The following is a 309-nucleotide window of genomic DNA, read 5'->3' on the forward strand; positions in this document are numbered from 1 at the left end:
AATTTTCCCCTCCTAGATTCCTCTCCTCAAAATAAAAGAGCCAACACAACAGAAGAGGAGGTTTCAGAAGACTCCCCCAGTGCCAGTTCAGTGGAGCAAACACCCAAGAAATCGAGCCCGAGACGACATCAAACGTAAACTCCCTAAGTAGGTTCCCTTCGGGCTCTGGGCGTTAGGATGCCGTGGGGGAAGCCGCGAGGGTCTCCTGCTGGGGGCCGGCTGCTGGGGCCTCAGGGAGCGGGCGGCCCCGCTCAACGCCCCGAGCTCTTGGGGCCGTGCCGGCCGAGGGACGGGGCTCCACGCGGTGAC

The 309-nt window shown here is 61.8% G+C and overlaps 1 protein-coding gene across 2 annotated transcripts in view; it reads left to right on the forward strand.

Annotated features, from left to right (window-relative positions):
* CDKN1B (cyclin dependent kinase inhibitor 1B) overlaps positions 1–309 on the forward strand; it is a 3,294-nt gene that overhangs the window by 1,078 nt on the left and 1,907 nt on the right. The window contains exon 2 of one of the 2 annotated variants that reach the window (XM_010716201.3): positions 17–147. The exons of the other annotated variant lie outside the window; for it this stretch is intronic. Coding sequence (XP_010714503.1) covers positions 17–138 — 122 coding nt within the window. The 3' untranslated portion in view covers positions 139–147. The remainder of the gene's footprint in view (positions 1–16; positions 148–309) is intronic. 2 annotated transcript variants of the gene reach the window in all.

This window comes from Meleagris gallopavo, chromosome 1 (assembly GCF_000146605.3).
Source record: "Meleagris gallopavo isolate NT-WF06-2002-E0010 breed Aviagen turkey brand Nicholas breeding stock chromosome 1, Turkey_5.1, whole genome shotgun sequence".
NCBI classification, from domain to species: domain Eukaryota; kingdom Metazoa; phylum Chordata; class Aves; order Galliformes; family Phasianidae; genus Meleagris; species Meleagris gallopavo.